Genomic DNA, 19,182 nt, shown 5'->3' with positions numbered 1-19,182 from the left:
ACTTTGTTCTTATGTTTGTTTGCTTTTGTTTTTTGAGACAGGGTTTCTCTATATGGCCTTGTCTATCCTGAAACTCACTCTGTAAATCAGGCTGGCCTTGAATTCAGTGATGTTATCTAACAAAAAATAAAATAATGAAATAGGCCATTAAGATAACTCAGTGGGGGTGGAGAGATGGCTCAGCAGTTAAGAGCACTGACTGCTCTTCTAGAGTCCTGAGTTCAATTTCCAACAATCTACATGATGCCTCACAACCATCTGTAATGGGATCCAATGCCCTCTTCTGGTGTGTCTGAAGACAGCTACAGTGTACTTACGTAAAATAAATAAATGACTCAAAAAAAAAAAAAAAAAAAAAAAAAAAAAAAAAAAAAAAAAAAAGAAAGAAAGAAAGCTCAGTAGATAAAAAACATTGTTGAGCAAGTTTGAGGACCTGAGTTCAATCCCTGGGACTACCCAAAGGTGAAAGGAGGGAACCAACTCCACAAAGTTGTCCTTTGACCTCCAAACATGCGTCATGCCTCCATGCCTGAGTATGCCACCCCCACTAGATTGTTTTTGGTTGTCATACACATATTCACACAGTTGATTTTTCCCCCTGGTTCTGGAAGATTTAGCCCAAAGCCTCCTGGTGCATGCTAGGCAGCCCATTTAATTTTTAAAATTAACATTATCCCATGACATCTTCATCCCCATAACCCATTCCTGCTGTGTTCTTCAAGTACTCCTTGGGCCTCTTGCTCAAGGTCTCCCAACATGACAGCTGAATTCCTGTCCCTGACTTGGATCAGCAAGCCGGGGTCTGCTCTGATGCTGATGCTGGGGTTGTTGGTTCCAAGACTGGGTTGTTAGGCAGCACGGTGCTCAGAGCCAGCTCATCTCGCCCTAGGATGCCATCTTGGTCTTCATCGGTTCTAGAGCCACTGGGCCCAAAGTATTTCACCATGGCACGGACCTGTGGCAGCTCCGAGAAGGTCTCTACTGCTAACAACATAGCCAGGAGCCCCAGGAGCAAGTAACCTGGGGAGAAGAGGCGGAAGAGACAGCTCTTAGGGTGCTCAGAGTGCTCCCGACCCCTTCCCCAATGTGACCATCCACCCTGGCACTATTTGAAACTCTCAACATGGCTCCCAGTGTCCTTTGAACTACAATACCCATTTTGTGCCCTAGGGTAGGATCTCTGTGAATTGTAGCCCCTAGTTGTCTATGGGAGTTGTAGTCCAGGACCCTCTACCCTCCTCTTTTCTGGACTCACCAAGAAGTGCAAACTGCCCAAGGTGATAAATGGCTGGATGCAGGCCACGTCCGTGGGCAGGCAGCAAGTCTCCTAGGCCGATAGTGCTGAGTGAGCCAAAGCAGAAGTAGATGGCTTCTAGCAGGCTGCAGCCACCCTGTACACCCCATAGCACCAGTGCTGGCAGCAGCACAAAGACGCAGGCCACCAGGAGGCCCAGTCCTGCTGCCTGTAGCAGAGCAGCCTGGGCTGGTGCCAGCTGCCAGCGGGCAGCTACCCAGGCACCTGGGCGTCTGAACACAGGTAGCAGGCAGTGGCGCAGGGCAGCCACAAGTGCTAGAGAGGCCGGCAGCCCGAGGGCTGCATAGACCACGCAGAAGGACTTTCCACCTGAGGAGAGTGGGGCCATATGGCCATAACCTGGAAAAGAGAGAGAAGATGGCAGTGAGCTTTGGAGTGAGTTGCCCATGGTGGTCACTCTTTCTCTATCACCTCCCACAGAAGTCTGCCTTTTGATGATGACATGAATGATTCAGCTGGGGTCCTCTTTCACTGGATGGTGGACTGGCTTCTTAACCACACTGGGTTGGTTACTGTTGTCTTTCCTGAAGATGTATCCCCTGGGCCTTCTGTAGTTGGAACAATTTAAAGCTGATTCTGGCCTTGAGGGATCCTCCCTCTTTCTCTGAACTCCAGATTGAGCCTGGAGAGCCTCATGCATTCTAGGCAAGTGCTCCACACTGCTGTCTCCCCAGCCTGATCCTGGCTTCCTGGAGTTTATCAGTTCTCATCTTTACCATTATTTCCAAATCTTCAACCTGTGGCATGTCATCTACCTTCTTTCCCCAAATGTGTATCTGCCCGGGCCCTGGGTGATGGAAGCAGGCAAGGAAACGACATTCTGAAAAGAGACAGCATGCACGAGAGATAGCATTTAGAGCCAGAGAGGCAGGAGCAAGAAAGGAAGAGGGAGGAGAGTGGGGCATGCTGGGAGAACAAGATCAGCAGGGTCCATGGGTTACAAATGCCAAAGCTCACAGGAGTCAGATGTGAGGTAAGAGAGTAGTGAGGACTGGGTGGGCCAGCAGCCATGTGTTCTAGAGACAAGCTCCATCCTGCTCCAGCCACTTGGAAAGGAAGTTAGAAACACATATTTCACTTTGAAAAGTATTTAGACTATTTGCAGGACAACGAAACAAAACCAAACCCCTAGGACTATTTCTGTGCCTAAGCAAGTCTGTTCTCTGAGCCAGGAATTTCACTAACCCTACCTATTTCTGCACCCTGTCGACTGGGCTCTGAGCACATCACCACTTCCTCTCCTCAGGCTCTCTTGAGGGTGACTCTGAGCTGTGCTTCCTACAGCATCTCTCTAGCCAAGAGTCTATCCCGCCCTTATGTATTCTCTGCCTGGCTTCAGGCCTATGTGACCTGGGCTTCAACGCTGGATTCAGAGTGCCGAGGGGTGGGGCTGGGGAGACCACACCCCTCCTGGCAGCTTAAGTGGAGGCACCAGTTGGGGTGTGTTGTGTGGGGAGCCCCACTTGTGATGTTAGGCCTGATAGAGCCGTGGCTTTGTCTGGAGCTCTGGGGTGGGGGAAGGGCTCTCACCCTATAGCTCTTGGGCCCTCCTCCTGGTTTGGCTGGTGGTGGTGGCCTACCGGTGGTGGTGAGGATGCTGGCAGTGAACAGCAGAGCTGAGGGCAAATCCCAGTTGCTTGTCTCTGAGCCGTTGCCCAGGCTGGAAACTCCATGGGCCTGTGCTCTCAGGACCGCACTTAGCAGCTCCTCCAGTGCCTCAGGTGGCAAGCAGGCCCTGTGCTCTGCCTGGAAGGTAGCCAGCTCAGCCTGGAGCTGGGCCTGGAGGTGGAGAGCTGGAGGGCCCTCCAAGGCTTGAAGCACCACAGCTCCGAGACCCATGGCCAGCAGGTGGGCCATAACCAGGAGCAGGTATCGGGCCCATGGTTTCAGACTCCCCATAGCATGGCACTCTGAGTCCTGGAAGGTGAGGGAGTAGGCTAAGCCACCAGTGGCACCAGGGAGGGGCTGCGAAGGGTGTGGCTGGGAGGAGGTGCTGCGTGGGTAAGTGGCTGAGATGACTAGGGCGAATGTGAATGGAGGGAGATGAGCTGTAGCACGCCCAGTTTCTAGGGCAAGACATGCAGTCCGGCACTGGGGGTGGGCGGAGGAAGACACTGGTGAGAAGACTGGGTGAGAAAAGCCAAGCCTGGAGAGGGCCTCACACAAATGTACACAAAGTCACACCTCCTCAGTCACGTACACATCACTCATTCAGACACCAGGGAAGATGACTGACACAGGTTTGTCCTGCTGTTCCCACAAGAAATCTGCTGACAAACCACCAGGGAGCAGTCTGTGGAGAGGGCAAGCTTCCCAGGTGAAGGGAGTGATACCTCAACCAGAGAATAAGCTAGTGATGGCGCTGGAAAGAGGGTCCACTGTGAGGAATACTTGCTGCTCTTCCGGAGGACCTGGGTTCAATTCCTGGCAGCTACATGGTGGCTCACGACTGCCAGTGACTCTAGTTCCAGGGTATCTGACAACCTTCCTCTGGCACAAGTGTACTAGGTGACTTACGGTAAAGACATATGCAGGCAAAACAACCACCTATATGAAAAAATATAGGGCCAAGTGTGATGGCGCACACCTTCAATCCCTGTACTCGGGAGGCAGAAGGGCAAGATTTCTGTGAGTTCAAGGCTATCCTGGTATACAAAGCGAGTTCCAAGTCAGCCAGCTGCGATAGAGCAAGACTAAAATAAAAAAAATAAAAATTTAAAGGTAACATCAGGGAAAAAAGTCAGTTATAGGAGTCGGAGACTAACCATGAAGAAGGTTGAGCAGACAGACCAAAGATCTTTCGAGGATACTGAGGCATTCTGGGTGGGACAGTGGTCGTCTAAGCAGAGGGTGGGAGAGGCACTGTGGGACTCAGATGGACACAGCTGGGGACAGCATGAGGTAAGAACACTTGGACAGGTGCTGCTTCTGACTTCAAGTTCCAGCTCTTGCTGTGGATCTCCTGCCTCTCTGCCTGGCTGGACTGCAGACCCGGGATGGCTATCTTGTGTAAATTGGGGGGCTTCACTCATCAACCATGGAAGGATGCTGCCCTAAGGCATTGATTGGGTGGGAACCTCGAGGCCAGGTCTAGACCACCAGGACAGGTCACCATGCTGCCAGGTGGGTGGGTTTATTCATATCGAGGGTATGGATTAGAGACAAAGCCAGGGCAAACCCTCGAGATTTTTCCCAGAGGATTACAGGTGAGTGATCTCCCTGGGGTAGAGATAACACATCCTGGGAGAGACTCCTAGAGATGACATTGCAGCTGGGTTCAGAAGGCAGGCAGGGACCACCCGGCAACAGGGACCATCGGAGAAAGCATCACTTGAAGGTAGAAATGGCTCAAGTAAAAATGTGGAGTGGCCAAAGCCTGGCAATGGTAAGAAGCTGGCTGAGATGGGCCCTTAATGAGTGTCCAGCTGAGGTACTAGTCTAGGAGAGGAGTGTGGAACAAGACATCCTAGCTTTTCTCAGGTTATTTATCTGCCCGTAGTTCAAGGGGCATGAAGACAAGGACACCAGATTACCTCCAAGAAAGGTGACAGATTACATTTGGGGAGACAGCTTACAAGTTTATTTGGCTTCATTGGCTCCCCAGGCCAAGGCTCCGACCTTGGCTGGGGCAGTAGAAAGGCACCCAGAGAGCCCCGGCTCCAATAACCTCCAGGGTAGGGGGTCCAGGAACTAGGCCTTGGAGACAGAGGCCACAGTAACAGGACTTGGTCGAAAGTGCTGGTGACACCTGAGGTTGGCCCCTTTCCCCTGGACATCCTCATTCCCTGCACCACTCCTGGGGGCAATTCCCTGAGACAGGCTCTGGTCCTCCTAACCAGCTAGGTACAGTGTCAGGCCCCAGTGGGGCAGGTAAGTCAGGGGGACCTACAGTTTGTAGGCATGTGGGGTGTAGCCCCCATCCAGTGTGAAGGCTTTCTGTGCAGTGTAGTGTTCCTGACCCCCAAAGGGTCAGGGTCCCTGGGGGAAACCAAGGCAGCCACAGAGGCCTTCCTGGCTCCTCTTCCAGTGTATGCTATGCCTCCTCTAAGGCAGCTGGAGCGTGGGGGGTGTGGCCTGGCCCACTCAGGGCCCTGCTTCTGGTGCCCATGGGGCCTGAGCACCCACGTCTTTGGTCTGCGTCCTGCAGTCCTGGGAGCCTCCCCGGAAGGGGTTGGCAGGTGGGGAGTCCCAAAAGGGATCTGAGTCTGGGAATAAGGTCCACGGTGCCCGTCGGGGTACAGGTTGTGGAGAGGGCAGGGGTGAAGGCCGTGGCCCAGCTGACACGAAGCTCCATGGGTCAATGCGGCTACGGAGTGGTGAGGGCCGAGGTCGGCTGATGAGGCCCAATGGTGGTGAGCGGGGGGTTCCAGGGGTGCCAGGAGCAGAGCGTGATATTCCTGGTGGGGGTGAAACGGTTCTTCCTGTGGGGGTATAAAAGGGGTACATGGTTAGGCACCCACTAATTCTTAGATGTCCACTGGAGGAACTGCCCTGCTCTTGCCTGAGCTTCTAAGATTTCGGTGAGTTATGTGAGTGCCTCATGGGTTCTAAGGCTTGTCATGTTCTGTGATGTGTCTGTTCATTACACAGTTTCAGGGTCAGGCTGTCTTAGAATTGCCTGGGTTTGTTGACCTACTAGCTGTGGGGAACCCCAAGCCTTTGCATCTGTATGCTCTGTGCTCCTTACAATTTCCTCATCTACGCTGGTGAGACAGCTTAGCAGTTACAGGGGCTTGCTGCCAATACTAACAACCTGAGTTCAAACCCTGGCACCCAGGTAGTAAGGAGAGAACCGACTCCTGAAAGCTATCCACATCTGCACTGTGCCATGTGTGCCCCCACAATGAACAAATAAATGTAAACTAGTTTCCTCAATGAGTCTGGCATGGTGGAACATGCCCGTTATATTGAATTTCAGATGCTGAGGCAGGAGGACTGGGACTTGAGCCCACCCTGGGCTACATAGGGAGACCTTGCTTCAAACAGTGAAACAAACAAACTACTCCATCTAAGAAATGGGCATAAGAATGCTTCATACACAGATTATAATTTAATGTAATAACTTCTATACAGAATGACTACAGTAGGGAGATTCCTGTATTTCACAGCTGAGCCCAGAGCCACAGAGCTAAGAATCTGGTCTGGGTGTCCAGCAGCCTGTGGTCCTACCTGTGGTCCTCTGAGTTCCTAGCCATTCCTCCCTTCTCCTCTCTCTCCCCATCAGTCTTAGGGTCACTCACCACGTGTCTCTTCCCGCCGAGGGCTTTTGGCTGATGGCTGGCCAGAGGGAACACCTAGGTCTAGCAATAAGGGTCCAGGGGTGGGTGGGCCACGGGCATCAGGTGCTGTTTGTGAGAGGCGGATAAGCGGGGTAGAGGGCAGCTCAGGTGGGCAGGGTGAGGGCATCTGTGCAGGGGTTGGTGCTGTCGGGGACTCCCCGCGTTCACGGCTCAGGCCTCCTGGAGGCTGCAGGTCTCGGCCAAGGCCTAGGGAAGCCAGCAGAGCGGTCCCCCGCAGCAATGCGCGTTGGATCAGTTTAGGTGTCCCAGAGCTACTGCCCCGCTCCGTGGGCCCGGACCGCCGTGGCTCCTCTGGCTCAGGGCTAGGCCTTGGGGGATTACCTGCGGGTATCAGTGACACAGGTTAGCGTGAGGCTAGCATGTTTGCCAGGTGAGCATCCTGGGTGGCTTTAGGGCAAGAGTTCTGCTTCCCAAGGCCAGCTTCGTCAGCTGTCTGTAAAGCCCTTCTTCCTGGTCTGCTGAACCTTTTCCATCACACACACTCTGCCAAAGGAAGGGTCTGGGAGCATGGGCAAAGCCTGGAAGTAGCTGTTGCAGAAGACAATCCTCCATGCACAACAGCCCACTCCATCAGAGTAGCTGTAACTTCCTGCAAGAGGCCCCTTCCCTTATCAGGCTTCTTTGTGGTCCTAGGTAAGAGAGGTCTGGAAGGGTCCCGGGCCTTCACCTGACACTCTTAGGTGCTCTCTTCTGTACCTCCCAGCCAGCTCTCCCAACAGTCCTTTCTGCTCTAATCCTTTCTGCGCTCCCTTCCTTGTGCCAGGCACCCCGCTGACCAGTCTAGAGTTCTGGGTTGGCTGGAGAAAGACACAGAAGGCTGGGGAATGTGAGCTTCTGCTCTGAGCTGGATTTAGCCTGGAGTTCTGTTGGCTCAGGGAGCCCTCTTTTTAAAAAAGCAATTTATAGCTGGGCAGTGGTGGTGCATGCTTTTAATCCCAGCACTTGGGAGGCAGAAGCAGGCAGATTTCTGAGTTCGAAGCCAGCCTGGTCTACAGAGTGAGTTCCAGGACAGCCAGGGCTACACAGAGAAACCCTGTCTCAAAAAAGAAAACAAAAACAAAAAAGAAAAAAAGCAATTTATTTGTATGAATATTTTTGCCTACATGTGTGTCTACATACTACTAAATATGTGTGGTGCTTATGGAAGTTAGAAGAAGGTATGGATCCCCTGGAACAAATTAATAATAAAACTGTAAAAAAAAGCATCTAAAAGTATTAAAATAAGCTAGAGAAAAATGACAGAAGAAAGTGAGAGTGGAAACTGGCAGTTCCTGAAGTCAGTTCTGAGGTCCCTATAGTTAAGTGACTTGTCCAAGGTAACTTGCCTCTAAGCTCCCTGAATGTCTGCGTTAGCGACCCTGCTCCTGAGGAGATGATGCTGGTGTGAGAGGCTTGACCGGGAGATGAAGCAAACTTGCTTCTGAGGCGCTCTGGGTTGGTGAGTGGCTCCCGGCAATATCAGGTAGGCAGTTTCCTGTCAGTGCAGGCTGACTGAAGGCTGCCTAAGAGCAAATCGCAGTGTCTAGGGATAGGGTGAGCAATCCTTAGAGGTGGTCTATGCATCCTCTGTGAGACCCCATTCCTTGACTCAGCCAGCTTCCTAACTCTGGGTATTTGGAAGGTTGAGGTCATGTATCATCATAGACCCAGATGGCAGCAAGAGTACAGGCTTGGGCTAGGGAACTACACACTCGGTCAGCAACTAAGCTCGGGTGGTGGTACTGCTCTCAGGATGAGGGACCAGCTGGAGAGGTATGGGATCTAAGTCTTGTGTCTCTTCTTCTAGGACCTCAGAGAAGGCATGGCCAGAAGGCCTGGCAGGACACAGTCAAGGATTTGGTTTACAGGCCCTCAGATCCTCCTTTGGTCCTCCTGACCTGGTACATTCGAGAACAACTGCGATCCCCTTTAAGATCCCCTGAAACTGAACTGATCAGTTTTCAGTTCAGCCCTCATACAACAGCCAATTGTAGGCTACAACTGCTGGAGCAGAACATGTGGAGCTGGAGAGAGGGCTCAGTGGTTAAGAACACTGGCTGCTCTTCCAGAGGACCTGAGTTCAGTTCCTGGCACCCATGTGGTGGCTCATAGGCATGTGTAACTTCATTTCCAGGGAATGTGATGCCCTCTTCTGGTTTCCACAGGCAATGCACACATACAGTGTTCAAATACACATTTAGAGAAAACATACATACATATAAAATGAAACAGTAATTAAAAAAACAAAAACAGAAACAAAAACCTTAGTAGAGGGAAGCTCAAGGGCCTGTCTCTGGATCAGCTCAACCTTGGTTCAAATCCCTGTTCTGTCAGTCCCCTATAGTGAACCACTTAACTTCTCTATACCGCAGTTTTCTCCTCTGTAAAAGGAGCCACTGATGATATCTACTGGGCAGACAGGAGAAAGCAGTAGCTGTAACTATAACAGAAACAGGCAGGTGGAGGTGATGGCTGTGTGTGTGGGTGCTGAATCGGCACAGTCAAACAGGGCTCTAGCCTAAGTGCCATTTAAGTAGTCCAGGGCAGTGGTCCCTGACTTTCTTAACATTGTAATACTTGAATTCCTCATGTTGTGGTGACCCACAACCTTAAAATTATTTTCATTGCTACTTCATAACTGTAATTTTGTTCCTGTCATGAGTTATAATGTAAATATCTGTGTTTTCCAATGGTCTGAGGGGATCCCCGTGAAAGGATGGCTCCACCCCCAAAGGTGTCGTGACTGACAGATTGGGAAGCACTGGTCTAGGGTCTACATTCTGCTGTGTGCAGCAGGTAGGGCTGGGACCCCTAAGGATGGTCTAGGTTGGTATAGGGTCCCCCAGACAAAGCACAACTTTCTTGACTCTGTGGAGACTGGGTAGCATTGAGCTGAGTTGAGCCCTCATCCCTCTGGTGTTGGAGCCCCACTTAGCTCCATAAGTAGTTGGTATAGAAGAAAAGCTTCCCAGGGAGCCGGCTGAGAATGTGGAAGCCACGTCTTCTCTGGTTTGAGTCCTTAGCTAGGGGTCTGAGGTAGTTTACTCCCCTCTTAGCCTCACCTTCTATACCTAAAGTGGGGAGAATGTCTCCTCACTTGGGGTCAGACATGTTGTCTCCCTCCTGGTGAGGCTGTTATCATCACAGAGAACAGAATAGTCCTGAGCATCCCCAGATGCAGGGGAGGGTCCTGGGTCTCTTCCTGTCTCCTTATCCTTTCTTCCACCCATGGGCTCTCCAGAAGGGACTGTGAAAAGCACTGTGGAAGCAGTTAGCATATGCGCCCCCCTCTTCTGGATAGCAATGGAAGAAACCATTCCCTGTTTCTTGTCTTTTCCAGAGTCTCTTGAGGGTGCAGTGCTGCACAGGGTCCTAAAAGTCCCCAACAGGGCCAGTCCCTAGAGGCTGAGGCCTCAGGTAGGCCCAGCCTGGTGGGTGACCTGGTGGGTGACCTGTGCTCTAGGGCTGGTTCTGTGCAGCCTCAGTTTTAGTTTCCTTGTCTTGAGTTCTTAAGGCACTGCTGCCCGAGCTGGCTCAGAGCCTACCCTGGTGCCCCCAAAAGAACTCAGTAAAATCTGATAGGGGAGACAGAGTTCCTTACTCACCGTTGAGTGCTGGGGGAGTAGAAGGAGACCCTAGCGGGGATGAGTCATCTGAATCTAGGTACCACGTGGCTTCATCCATGCGGGACCTTCTCCTGGAGAGGGAGCATGCGTGTGAGTCTTAGGGCTCTAAAGAGTAGGATGACAGCGGTGTGGGACACTAAGGTACTTACCTCCCATTTTGGGCCTCCCCAGGCTTGGGGGAACTGGGTCCCCAGGCCCAGCAAGCACGCCTCTCTCCATTACTTGAATCTTCAAGACGTCTAGGGGACTGGCGACCCCAAGTCTGGCCTGATTCTGCAGGTTCCACTGTAAGGGAACACCACAGGTGAGAGTCCATCCTTGTCCTACATCCCAACAGCTAGGATGGGTGAGTGAGCTGGGCTTAGGTGGGACTAGGTCCTGGGTTAGCACTTAGAACGTCTGAATATGTGCTCTGCCCTTACTGGCCATGTGGCAGATTATTCTTTTTGCATTTCTCACTAACACTCAATAATCCACTAGAATTACTGAGTTAATATTTGCATAGCATTCAGGAAAATAAAGAATATATGACCAAGTGCGGTGGCACAGAACTTTAATCCTGGCACTTAGGTAGATCTCTGAGTTCCAAGTTGGCCAAGGCTACAAAGTTGAGACCCCATCTCAAAAACGAAACAAAAAACCCAAAAGCATGATAAGATACAATTACTTGAGGGGGGTTCTTTTTGGCGGGAACTTAGAGGTAAAAGTCTAGATAAAGGGGAGGGAATAAGGATACAGTAACAGGGTACAAGGAGGGAAGGCAGATCCATCTCCAGACATCAGGGAAAGTTCAGGGGTGGTGGGGAACATGAGGCAGACCAAGTTTCTTACACTGGATGGCCCGGAACCGAGGGAAGGTGGGCGAGTCCCCAGCCCCAACCTCGAACACGTTTCTCCTCCGGTCAAGGCCAGGAGAGGCCTGCACAGTGATGCGGTGTTTGAAATCTGGGATTTGGAAAGGAAAGGTTTTAAGGATGCACTCAAAACTGCAGGGATCCTTAGGAGGCTCCCAGGCCTCTCCCACAGTGGCAACAGTAGCTGTGTGGTTGGGGTGCTTCACTACATTCCTGTCTTGAGGCTTTCAGTAAAGAGAGCCGAGTGGTTGGCCCCCATCACCAGCACAAACTGGTAGAGAAATTAGTTTGCTGTGTGGGCAGGCCGCCGCTCCCCCCAACCCCCACCCCAAGTCCTCAGAACTCTTCTGAGCACCACTGGCAGCCCGACATGCAAATATCTGTCAGAACCGGCCCAGAGAGGGAAAAGAAAATCCCAACCCGAAAATAAGCTCCTCCTTATTCCAGCTGGTCAAAGCACCAAAAGGCTAAACCGGCACTCAAGCGTGATCATACACACACTCCCCCCCCACCCCCCCCACCCCCCGGCACTGACAGCCAATGGCAGAGAGGCATCCCCGAGCCCCGCCCCTTACCCAGGGGCATGCTGATGCGTTCTCCGCCGTCCCTTGCCCGGAGCTTGCTCCGCTTGAAGGTGCCGCGGCGGCGGCGCACGTGCGGCCGTTCTCGGTCCACCTGCTGCAGCAGCAGCGTCAGCTCGCGCTCGAACACCTCCAGCTCCCACTGCGCCAGCAGGTGCTCGCGCCGTCGCAGCTGCTCTGCCTGGGACCGCTGCTCGCGTGCGGCGCGCGTCAGTTCCTCCTCGCGGCTCAGAAGTTCCTACGCTCCAGAAGAGTGAAGGAGGTGAAGTTAGCTAGGCATTGACCCAGACCTTCCACCTTATTCTCTACCCCATCTTGTGTCTCCCATTCTTCCCACCTTTTCCTTGGCCCGCAGCTCATCAAAGAGGCCCTGGATCTCGCGTTTCCAGCCCTCCTGCATGGAATGGAAGGAGTCCCGTGGCATCTCCCGCAGCACCTGCGCCTCTAGAGCTTCCAACTGCTGCAGGATGGAGGCGAAGTCGGGCCTGCGGTGAGGGTCCTGTGCCCAGCAGTCTAATGGATGCAGGGTAAGAGGTCTGTAAATATTTGTGTCTGGGCCCAGAGTTCTGCCCCTCACCTCCCCACCCCCATCCTCTTACCAGCCATGAGTTGTGCGAAGGGCTCAGGGCAGGTGGATGGGATAGGTAAAGTTAACTTGTTTACAGCCACACCGTAGGCAACCGCAAGACAGTCGATGCCACGGTAGGGCACCTCCCCAGTCAGCAGTTCCCACAGTAGCACCCCAAAGCTGTAGGGGAGACAAGAGATTTGTATGTTTACCTCAAAGCTAGCTAGAATGAAATAATTTGGGGTTCTGGCTTCAGCCTGTCTGAGCACCCCTGGTCTTAAGCAGCCCTTCTTACCCTCTGTAGCCCCACACTGTCCAGTCCCCACTCAGGCTGTACCTCCAGACGTCGCTGCCCTTTGAGAAGGTGGAGGCCTTGATAACCTCAGGAGCCATCCAAGCGTAGGTCCCCGCAGCACTCATCTGGGTGGTTTTGTGCCACTCTCGGGCGAGGCCAAAGTCAGTAATCTTTAGGGTCTTCTGCTCCATGTCGTCACCCTCAATGGGCTGCAGCAGCAGGACTAGGGAAGAAGTGGAACAGGATTGTGGGGGTGGGAACGAGAGGTAATGGGGCTGGGGAAGAGCGCGGTGCAGGTGCTTGTGACAGTCATCCTGGCCAGGTGCTGAGTACACAGGTGGCTGCTCTGCCTTGAGAAGTTCATAGGTGGGGGCGGGGGGGGGGGCGGGGAGGACGACTTAACCACTCAAGTAACAACTGGCACACATTTACTGGCAAGAGATTACTAAATTGCTGCCTCTCTGTGTACTAGAGGCCAGATTTTTACACTTGGTTCTAACTAAAATAGACGAACTAAACTAAACCAAATGAAACAAACAAACAAAATCATGAATTATTATCATTTCACAGGTGAGGAAATAGCAGGGAAATGATCAAGGTCATAGCAATTAGAGATTCTATTCAGCCTACGGCTCCAAAGCTAATGTTCTAGCTTTTTCCTAACACCGATGGGATAAAAACCGTAATGTGAGAGGTTTTCAGTGTTGGTGTCTCTGCTTTCAAGAGAAACCTGAGCTAGCATGGTGGCATATTCATTTAATTCCAGCACTCAGGAGGCAGAGGCAGGTGGATCTCTTGAGTTCAAGGTTCAATGCCAGCCTGATCTTCAAATGGAATTTCAGGACAGCCAGGGCTACACAGAGAAACTCTGTCTTGAAACACACACACACACACACACACACACACACAGAGAGAGAGAGAGAGAGAGAAAGAGAGAGAGAGAGAGAGAGAGAGAAGCCAGGCAGTAGTGTTGCATGCTTTTAATCCCAGCACTTGGGAGGCAGAGGCAGGTGGAAGTCTGAGTTCAAGGCCAGCCTGGTCTACAGAGTGAGTTCCAGGACAGCCAGGGCTATACAGAGAAACCCTGTCTCGAAAAACAAAAAACAAAAAACAAACAAAAAAAAAAAAGAAAGAAAAAGAAAAATAAAGTGTCTTGGCACTTCGCTGAGGCAGGAGGATGAATCAGAACTTAGGCTAGGGAACAGGAGGGAAGCCCTTAGTGAGCAAAGATGTCTTCCTGGAGGTCACAGCACCGTGGCCATCAAAGCCTCTCACAGCAGAAGACTTCAGAAGACGTCTAAAGGAGTCAGGTGTAGAGAGAGGCAGGGTGAAGGTTCTGGTCCCAATTGGCAGGCATGTTTAGCTTTGGTCCAAGTGTGGCTACCACTCTCAGAACAAGAGAGGCAACATCTTAGAAATCTCTTGCCAGGATAAAAACAGTTCAAGTGAGCAGCTTAGAGCAGCCGGGGACAGAGTCAGAATCCTCAAGGGCCCATCTGTAGTGAGTGGTGCCTTCTGTTTTGAGCATGTGGCAGGCACACACACACACACACACACACACACACACACACACACACACACACACACACACAGCTGTCTTACACAGGACATCAGTCAGGGCTGCAATGGAACAGGATAGGTACTGGGCATGAGGAAGAGGGGGAGGGCATCTATGTGTCAGGTGAACCAGGGAGGGCTTTTTGGAGGAAGAATCACACCAGGTTTTATCTTTGAAGGCCTAAAGCCAGAACTATTTCACGGGTGATTTGGCATTATGGACCAACCCCTACCCACACCATCTATTCCCAAACAGGGCCTCTTCTGCTTGACTCTGTTTCCTTGAGGGCCCTCCCACTCTCAGCTGCTTCAGTTCTGGCGCTCTTCAGAGCTCAGACTCGACCTCCTCTGGGCTGCCTCCATCTACTCCATACTCTAGCCCCCTCTTACATGGCAACACAGCAGTGACGTGCTCTACCCACCATCAACATGCCCTGCATGGCTTTTCTGTGCCCCCACTCCTGGCAGACTTCTTTTCAGTTTCTCCTAGTTCAGAGAATGGTGTTGACGTTGCCCGCTCCTCTTCTGCACTGGGAGTGAGTCTGGCTCAGATAAGGCAGAGGATGATGGCAAACATAGCTCACAGGTTGTCTAGGAGTCTTACACCATCCAGTTCAGACATTGAAAAGCCTTTAGCCTGGGCCTCACATGTGGCGGACCTGTTCTTAGTGTCTTTCGGCGTAGAGATCCTGTGCTCATGTCTGTCAGAGACCACTCTTGCTCTCCACCCTTAATCCTAACTTCTGCCCTCCAGCCCCAGGTCAGCCTGCCAAAGGCAGCAAGGAGCCGTTGTTAGGCCTGTGCAAGCTCTCAGGAGGAACCACAACAGGCTGGGGCAGGATGGGGAGAGAGCACAGGTTCTCTCTAGAGCCAGGACCCACCCTCTATCGAGGACTTGTTTCTGCCTCTAGCCTGGTCTCTAGCATACATGGTGCACACAGACGGGCAGAGCACACTCTGCTCGTTTAGGCAGGGAGCCAACCTGCCTCTTTTTTGGTTGTGGAATCTTAATTCTAGTAAGAGCAGCACCTCAGTGCCTCAGGCCTCTATCTATAGGCATTCTGCTACCTCCCCTCAGGCCTCTATCTATAGGCATTCTGCTACCTCCCCTCAGGCCTCTATCTATAGGCATTCTGCTACCTCCCCTTCTCCACTCTGGTTTTTGCCAAGCACCTCACCTCTGCATCCTCAGTCTTTCCTCCAGGTTGCTTTGCATCCTGCCTGGGTCCCAAATTCCTCAAACCTAAGTTATTGTTGTGATGCTTGATGGAGACCTTGGGCATGGGAAGTCAAGGGCCACCCAGAGAGGCTAGAGAGCCCAAAACTTGGGGCAGCTTCGCCGTCATCTCCTTACTGTCCCCCCACCCCCTCCTGGCCTTTGTAAGGCTAGGGAGTAGCCTGGCCAGCTCACACCTCTTCCGCTTTCCTCTCATGGTCCCTACTTCTCCTTTCTAGGAGGCCTGGGCCAACTTGTTGGGGGGGTATTCTTTGGGGGCAAATTGGGGGAGGTCAGGTCCAGGCCGGGCTGGCTGGTCAGTCCTGTGACTCGTGGGCCTGGAGAATTCCCCCTTCTCTCCCAGCCAGGCTTCCTCACAAGGCCCCCATTGTCAAGGAAAATCATGCCATTGTTTCCTGCCTGACCCCCCCCCCCCCCCCAAGCCCAGGGACTCCCCCCACCCCAATCCCACAGACAGCAACTCGGGCCTAGGACTGGGTCTGTGAAGTTGGATGCCAGGCTCAGAGGCTGAGGGCACCTTGCCTGCCCTTCACCACCACCCAGACTCTGAGAGGGAAACAGGGGAACTAGGGCCTTGTGGGGGGGGACAATCCCTGGCTCCTTCCTCTCCCGAAACCCCTCCACCCCCAGCTCTTTCCTCCCTTGCAGGCAGCTGGGCCAGGGAGGGAACAGGGCTGGAGCTGGGGCAGGAAGCCAGTCCAGGGGCAGCAGGAAACACAGGAAGCGGTGTGGAGGGTGGGGAGCAGGGGCCTGGACTATTGTTCCATTTTTTTCTGGAAAGAGAAGGGAGGAAAAACAGAAGACAGGAGCCCCCCCCAGGCCTTCGGGGAATCCCCCTCAGGCTAATGGAGGGATTATGTGGGGGTCCCTATATGCCTTGAGCCCACCCATTCTGCTCTTAGATGATAGGGTACTCAACTGGCAAGGATGTAGGGGTCCCTATATGCCTTGGGCCCACCCATTCTGCTCTTAGATGATGATGGGGTGCTCAATTGGCAAGGACTGGGTCTCCCTGGGTCTGCTGCTGCTCTCCCCTAGCCCCTGCTTTATAGAAGCCAAGGCCAAGAGGCTCAAAATGTCCACGCTGATGTCCCCTAAGACTCCCTACACTCTTCTTCTCCAGGCATCCCATGCAGCACCACTTCCACTATATTTCCTACTGCTCCCAGCCTGTGCCCTCTGCTCCAGCAGACCCAGGTCCTGGTGTCTCCACATTGCTGGACTCTCCTTCTGAGCCTGCTGTGGTCAGGCCCTGCCCAGACACCCACCCAACCAAGTACTTCACTAAGTGCTGCCTGTTTTGGACTGGCTTGAAGCCTGCCCACTTCAGGAAGCTGTCTGAACCTGTCACCAATTTTTCCTGGGCCTATGACAGGCAGCGAATGGGAGTCCGAGATAGTGAGAGATGGAGTCTCCCTTCCTATTTGCATCCCTGACTGGGGGACCCACTGCTTGCTGGGCATCCTGGGTCAGGGTTTCTGAAGCTGCTCTGGCCTCATTGTTCCCATTCTAGGAAGGGCTGAAACTGGGGTTCTGAGTTGAAGTAATCAGCCGGAGAACATGTAGTCAGGAAAGAGTGGGGTGGCCCAGCCTTAGTCTGCAAGCGGGGGAGGGTCTTCCCTTCTGAGATCTCTGTCCTGACGGAGCTCCCTGAGGGAAAGGGAGAGCAGCAGTACCATGTTTATAAATGTCAGGGAAGGAAGGGGAAGGCTGGAGGAGCAGCTTCCAGGAGACCTTCCTTAGGTAGTGACCATGGTAGAGCAGGGTGCTGAAGGCCTACCTGAGAGAGCTCAGTTTTTAAAACTTGTTGGAACTTCAGCTAAAGGCTGGCACGAGGAACTTGTAGGACAGAGGCAGAACTCTGCCAGGTTCCTGGGATGCCTGTTTTGGGGTCACTGATACTCCTCTCAGGAGGGAGCTTGTGACTCCAGCATCTCCCTAACCAGGCTTAGCTGAGCTAGGAGATGTGTGCACCTGGGCTTTGGCTGGGTGATGCCCCTTTAAACTCACTGTTGTTGGACTTCAGGTCGCGGTGTATCACAGGCACCAGAGCTTCGCAATGCAGGTAGTGCATCCCTCGGGCAATCTGCACAGCCCAGTTGACCAGCACATGGGGGGGCACACGCCGACCAGCCAGGGCACGGCTAAGAGGCCCACCAGCTGCATACTCCATCACCAGGCAAAGGTTTGGCTCCTCCAGGCACACAGCTTTGAGGGCAATGATGTTAGGATGTGCCAGCATGGCAAAAAGCCGGGCCTCCTGTCGAACACTCTCAGCGGTTACACTGATGTCCTCATCAGGGTCCTGCCGGGCTGCCTTCACAGCCACCAGCTCCCCTCGCCAGCTGCCACGGTAGACCTTGCCGAAGCCACCGATGCCGATCACCTCCTCCAGTCGCAGCTCCTGGAAGCTGGCCACCTCACAGGGGGGTGGGCCTCCACCCCGAGATACATAGTTGGATGGAAAAATGCCCACCTGGCCACCCACCTGGCCCGCCCACCAGCCCTCATCTCCTGAGATGGCTGCATCCCTGGACAGCACCTCCACACGGTCGCCCTTCCTCAGGGCTAGTTCGTCCTGCCCATTGGGCTCATAGTCGAACAGGGCTGTCCAGACAGGATTGGCATAAGCTGCTGTTGCCTTCGGGGACCCCTCCGGCCGGACTCCACCAGTACCCCCGCCGCCCCCACTGCCACTGCCGTTCCATGATCCCAGCGGGCTCTTGAGGAAGAGGTTCTTCAAGGGCTCCATGGCAGGGAGCCGGCGTTGGAATGTGTGGGGGACCTTCTTCGGGTGCCCGTGGTATCCACCCCCGCTGGCTTGTGAGGCCCTAGTGCCGGAACCTGGGCATCCGGGCCCTGGCCCTCAGCCCCAGAGCCCACGCCTCTCTGGGGAGCCAGGAGTGTCGCCTCCCGGCCCCCCGCATCTCGGGCTTCTGGTGGGCACCAAGGGCAGTGTGGTCAGGCTGGAGGGGTGGGGCCCACTGGCCTCCGGCGCCTCACCATGGCTGAATTGGAGCGGCAGAGAGTCCCTCAGTCCCGTGGTAGTCCTGGGAACCTGGCTCCAGCGCCTGCCTACTGTAAGGTGGGGCCTGCCAGGGTCAGCGCCTGGACTCTGGTTGTCTTCAGGCACAAGAGGTAAGAGAAAGTCCCCAATTGAGCCGAAGCTACCTCTTCTCGGGCTAGTGCCTTTGGCCCCGACAGCTCCGACCCGGTTCCCTTCTTCCTCCTCCCTTTGTACTTTGGCCCCGGGGGCGGGAGGCAGAGGTGGAGGGTGGAGTTTCACTTTTTTCCGCTCTTCTCCCTCCTGCAGGAAACAGCATCAGATGACGCGGGCGGGTTGCACCGCTCCCCTCCCGGAGGCTCCCGGCAGCTGTGCACGGGAGTTCCCGGGGAGGTTGGCTAAGAGAGGTAGAAGGCGGGCAAGGTAGCTCCTCCCGCTTCCCCCGCCCCCAAACACATCATCACAGCCTTACGTTAGGTGCTCTGCTGCTCCGGGTCGAAGTGGATCTCTGCAAAGACCGAGAAGGATCCTTGCGTCTGAATTCTCATCAGCAAAATCACCCTTGTGATTGGCTCAAAACCCAAATCTGGTCTTGGCTACGAAGTTACAGAACTATTTAAGCTTCGTTCTTTTCATATAAGAAATAACAAGATACCCTGCTTTTCTGTGCTAGAAGGGGATGTGAATAGAGAAGTTTGGAACTTCAGAATTGGCTTACACTTGAACTTCTTAGAACCATTTAAAATTATCTTCCTTTCACCTGAGAGGCAGTCCACTTTTTCGTGTCCTTTGCCCAAGAGGCAAAAACCTGAAACTGTTGTTCAGAATTTTGTCCGGGATTAGATTCAGAGTTGAAGGGCTTTCAA

The 19,182-nt window shown here is 53.3% G+C and overlaps 2 protein-coding genes across 3 annotated transcripts; both read right to left on the bottom strand.

Annotated features, from left to right (window-relative positions):
- Nucleotides 1-395: 395 nt before the first annotated feature.
- Kcnk7 (potassium two pore domain channel subfamily K member 7) lies at nucleotides 396-3,334 on the bottom strand. Its single transcript, XM_031384709.1, has 3 exons — nucleotides 2,896-3,334; nucleotides 1,256-1,654; nucleotides 396-1,020 (listed from the first exon to the last, which is right to left on the bottom strand). Exons 1-3 carry the CDS (start codon nucleotides 3,212-3,214, stop codon nucleotides 788-790), a joined length of 951 nt encoding a protein of 316 aa, XP_031240569.1. The 5' UTR covers nucleotides 3,215-3,334; the 3' UTR covers nucleotides 396-787.
- Nucleotides 3,335-4,872: 1,538 nt separating this feature from the next.
- Nucleotides 4,873-19,167, bottom strand: Map3k11 (mitogen-activated protein kinase kinase kinase 11). 2 transcript variants are annotated; one of them, XM_031389348.1, is made up of 11 exons: nucleotides 18,789-19,167; nucleotides 17,323-18,619; nucleotides 12,561-12,741; nucleotides 12,255-12,403; nucleotides 11,993-12,168; nucleotides 11,650-11,893; nucleotides 11,052-11,165; nucleotides 10,370-10,505; nucleotides 10,200-10,291; nucleotides 6,556-6,936; nucleotides 4,873-5,736 (listed from the first exon to the last, which is right to left on the bottom strand). In XM_031389348.1, the coding sequence occupies exons 2-11, from the start codon at nucleotides 18,062-18,064 to the stop codon at nucleotides 5,399-5,401; spliced, it is 2,553 nt and encodes an 850-aa protein (XP_031245208.1). In that variant the 5' UTR covers nucleotides 18,065-18,619; nucleotides 18,789-19,167; the 3' UTR covers nucleotides 4,873-5,398. The 2 variants fall into 2 exon arrangements, with proteins under 2 accessions (XP_031245208.1, XP_031245209.1); XM_031389349.1 differs by lacking the exon at nucleotides 18,789-19,167 and having other exon boundaries at nucleotides 17,323-18,698.
- Between the last annotated feature and the right edge of the window lie 15 nt (nucleotides 19,168-19,182).

The sequence above is a fragment of the Mastomys coucha genome, unplaced genomic scaffold, assembly GCF_008632895.1.
Source record: "Mastomys coucha isolate ucsf_1 unplaced genomic scaffold, UCSF_Mcou_1 pScaffold21, whole genome shotgun sequence".
NCBI lineage: Eukaryota > Metazoa > Chordata > Mammalia > Rodentia > Muridae > Mastomys > Mastomys coucha.
The sequence above is the reverse complement of the archived record's forward strand: the minus strand, read 5'-3'. Positions and strand labels throughout refer to the sequence as shown.

Bases quoted from the DNA above. Each gene is read 5' to 3' on its own strand.
- Map3k11 (XM_031389348.1), bottom strand. From the start codon at position 18,064: ATGGAGCCCTTGAAGAACCTCTTCCTCAAGAGCCCGCTGGGATCATGG. The intron at 12,404-12,560 runs GTACAGCCTGAG...TCTCCCCTACAG, and splicing joins AAGGGCAGCGACGTCTGGAG to CTTTGGGGTGCTACTGTGGG. The intron at 6,937-10,199 runs GTGAGTAAGGAA...TGATACCCGCAG, and splicing joins TACTCCCCCAGCACTCAACG to GTAATCCCCCAAGGCCTAGC.
- Kcnk7 (XM_031384709.1), bottom strand. From the start codon at position 3,214: ATGGGGAGTCTGAAACCATGGGCCCGATACCTGCTCCTGGTTATGGCC. The intron at 1,655-2,895 runs GTAGGCCACCAC...TCTCTTTTCCAG, and splicing joins CAGCATCCTCACCACCACCG to GTTATGGCCATATGGCCCCA. The intron at 1,021-1,255 runs GTGAGTCCAGAA...TCTTCTCCCCAG, and splicing joins TGGGCAGTTTGCACTTCTTG to GTTACTTGCTCCTGGGGCTC.